Source organism: Myotis lucifugus, unplaced genomic scaffold, assembly GCF_000147115.1.
Source record: "Myotis lucifugus unplaced genomic scaffold, Myoluc2.0 scaffold_518, whole genome shotgun sequence".
Taxonomy (NCBI): domain Eukaryota; kingdom Metazoa; phylum Chordata; class Mammalia; order Chiroptera; family Vespertilionidae; genus Myotis; species Myotis lucifugus.
Window position 1 is genome coordinate 32,161 of NW_005871566.1, and position 1,507 is coordinate 33,667.

Below are 1,507 nucleotides of genomic sequence, written 5' to 3' on the forward strand. Positions count from 1 at the left end.
ACTCAAGGGAGTTGGGGGGGGCCTTCCTGGGGGAGCGTGGATATGCAGGTGGAAGAAGAGGGTGGGCGGGGTCTGGGCAGGCTGACCTTCCCCATCACTCACCTGGCTGGTGTGCCAGGGGGCAGGGCTGCTGAAAACCAGACCTGAGAAGTCAGTAGCTGCTAAATTTGAGCATCTGCAATGTGAAGGCACACGTCACCTCTTTTATTATTATTATTTATTTTATTATTTATTTTTAACTATATTTTTATTGATTTCAGAGAGAAAGGGAGAGGGAAAGAGCAATAGAAACATGAATGATGAGAGAGAATCACTGATCGGCTGCCTCCTGCACATCCTATACTGGGGATCGAGCCCGCAACCCTGGGCATGTGACTGGAATCGAACCTGAGACCCTTCAGTCTGCAAGCCAACACTCTATCCATTGAGCAAAACCAGCTAGGGCCTGTCATCTCTTGTTTAAACATCACAGCTGTCTTTTGAGGGACCCCAGTTATTAGTTTGATGTCATGTGTGGGTAAATGAGGCACAAAGAGGTTTAGTAACTGATCTAAAGTCACAGAGGAAGTGCAGGGGCCAGCTGGAGCCCAGGTGTGTCTGATCCCAAAACCTGTGATTGTGCCCACGCCCGCCCTCCTCCTTCCCCCAGGCCAGGTGGGAGCTTTGGCACCACCCAGTGAGTGAAAAGGGAACTGAACCACTCACTCTTGAAATGATTTCCTCCTCCTCTCTGCTTCTGACAGCTCTATTGATAGTTGAACTCACAGGAGGTCAAGTGTGTATGTGAAGTGGCCCCTGTGGATTCTGCTCCGTGTCGCAGTCCCACCCACCCCTTGCTGCCCTCGCTCACCATCACCAGTCGGAGGAACCATGGTTTGTGAACTTTCTGTTTTGTCTTTGAACCAGCCAAGACGCCCTCAGCATCCAGGGGTGAAGAAGCAGACGCCACCAGCAGCCTTCCACCTACCACGGATGAGTCCTCTCAAGCCTTAGCTGGGTCCGACTCCCTGGACAGTCCTCCCAGAACCCTGGAGAGATCCGTGGGCCAGCTCCCCAGTCCCCCGCTGCTACCCATCCCACTGCCCAAGGCCGGCTCCAAAGCCACAAAAAATGCCACAGGTGGGTCCTAACGCATTGTCCGTCCACCCACCCATCTCTCTTCCTTCCATCCATCCATCCGGATGGGGCTCCTTCTGGAGACTGCTTGTGCATTTGGGCTCTGGGCAGGTCCAGGGAGCAGAGCTGGGGCAGGAGGGCTGTTCTTACTTAGCAAGGACCTCTGGTTGTCAGAAGCAGACCACTCAGGACCCCTCTAGCAAGCAGGGCAGTCCCTTTGCAGTGGGCTGAGGTCTTCTGAGTGCAGGAGACACAGCTAGCCCCCAGACGAGGTCTTTCTGTCTGTCTGGGTGTCCAAGTGTCTGTCCTGTGTTTCTCTCTCTTCCTCTCTCTCCCCTTTCCCTCCTCCTCTTTCCGCTCCCCTCCTCCTCTCTCCCCTTCCCTTCCTTCT

General features: G+C 54.1%; 1 protein-coding gene across 1 annotated transcript in view; it reads left to right on the top strand.

The window, feature by feature from the left end:
- Positions 1-1,507, top strand: part of PHACTR3 (phosphatase and actin regulator 3) — a 56,535-nt gene that overhangs the window by 15,376 nt on the left and 39,652 nt on the right. The window contains exon 2 of the mRNA XM_014446229.2: positions 907-1,119. Within this exon, the coding sequence (XP_014301715.2) occupies positions 907-1,119 (213 nt within the window). The remainder of the gene's footprint in view (positions 1-906; positions 1,120-1,507) is intronic.